This window comes from Penaeus monodon, chromosome 15 (genome assembly GCF_015228065.2).
Source record: "Penaeus monodon isolate SGIC_2016 chromosome 15, NSTDA_Pmon_1, whole genome shotgun sequence".
Classification (NCBI taxonomy): Eukaryota; Metazoa; Arthropoda; class Malacostraca; order Decapoda; family Penaeidae; genus Penaeus; species Penaeus monodon.
In genome coordinates, this window is record NC_051400.1 from 24,134,791 (window position 1) to 24,135,901 (window position 1,111).

At 48.0% G+C, this 1,111-nt stretch overlaps 1 protein-coding gene across 1 annotated transcript in view; it reads left to right on the forward strand.

The window, feature by feature from the left end:
• Positions 1-1,111, forward strand: part of LOC119581828 — a gene marked incomplete in the record, with an annotated part of 163,301 nt that overhangs the window by 25,573 nt on the left and 136,617 nt on the right. Inside the window, 1 exon segment of the mRNA XM_037929963.1 lies at positions 104-196. Within this exon segment, the coding sequence (XP_037785891.1) occupies positions 104-196 (93 nt within the window).

The following is a 1,111-nucleotide window of genomic DNA, read 5'->3' on the forward strand; positions in this document are numbered from 1 at the left end:
AAGTGTAAGATTTGAAAGGAAGGAGGAAATCGTGTAGCAGATGAGAGCAGCCTCGGCTGAAGCACAGCCTCCTGAACTAACGCTGGCGGTGTCTCCTCCTCAGCTGGACGAAGTGCGCTCCAAGGACCGCTCGATTGGTCAGCTGGAGCGCCAGCTGAGCGCCCAGTCCGCCAAGATCCGGCTTCAGGAAGAAAAGGTCAGTAAAGCTTCCTCTGTTCGGCATTTCCTTTCATGTAGGGCTCCTGTGTCGTTTAATTTGTCTTCCAGTGTTGATGATGGCGAATGGAGTCTTCTCCTCTCGGAGGCCATAACATTGATTGATGTCATTCATGATATTGATGTCTGGGCAGTTTTCTTAAATGTGAAAAGTTTTACGCGTTTACATAGCTCATAGAGAAATTGAAGATAAGTTCATCGTCATCCATTGTTTGTGGCAATGGTAGCCAGTTATAAGGAATTCCAGTGTGAAATTAGGTTATGGAATGTTACTATGAAAAGATCATAATTCTGGCTTCCCGGCCACGTTAGCAGCGCCACCAAAACTTTCGTAAGGCTTCACATCCTGCTAATGAAAGGCAGTGCAACGTCATTTGCTCTAAGCCTATGTTCTCCTAACTGCAAATCAAGACTTCTGCTATTACTGTCAATAACACTACAGTATCTCAGTTCAAAGGGCATATACCCAGTTTAGGTTTGGCCCTTCTGTGGATCATCCCCGACTGAAGATCGGAGAGAGGGGTTTAGTCGAAAGTCATAGTGGAAGGATTCAAACATCGTTTTACGCCAAGCAACAGTCATTCTCTTCTTTATACTATTCTCGTATAGTTCTAACCATAATCGACACCAAAGCAGCATCAGGTCGTAGGCCGAGCGGAGATTCCAGCTGGGCGATAGGAGGCAGCAGGTCGCGGGCCACGCAGGATCGTCGAATCGCTTCGGCTAGCGACCTAAAGTGGGTCACGGGCAAGAGTTGCCACGTACCCCTCGGTGGGAGGGTTCCCGCGCGCCCATCCCCTACTGCCTGCCATTAATTGCCCTCCCATGACCAGCAAAATATTGATCTCCCTTCGTCGAAAATCTTCATAACGGAACCTTGATGAATGGGTTATCA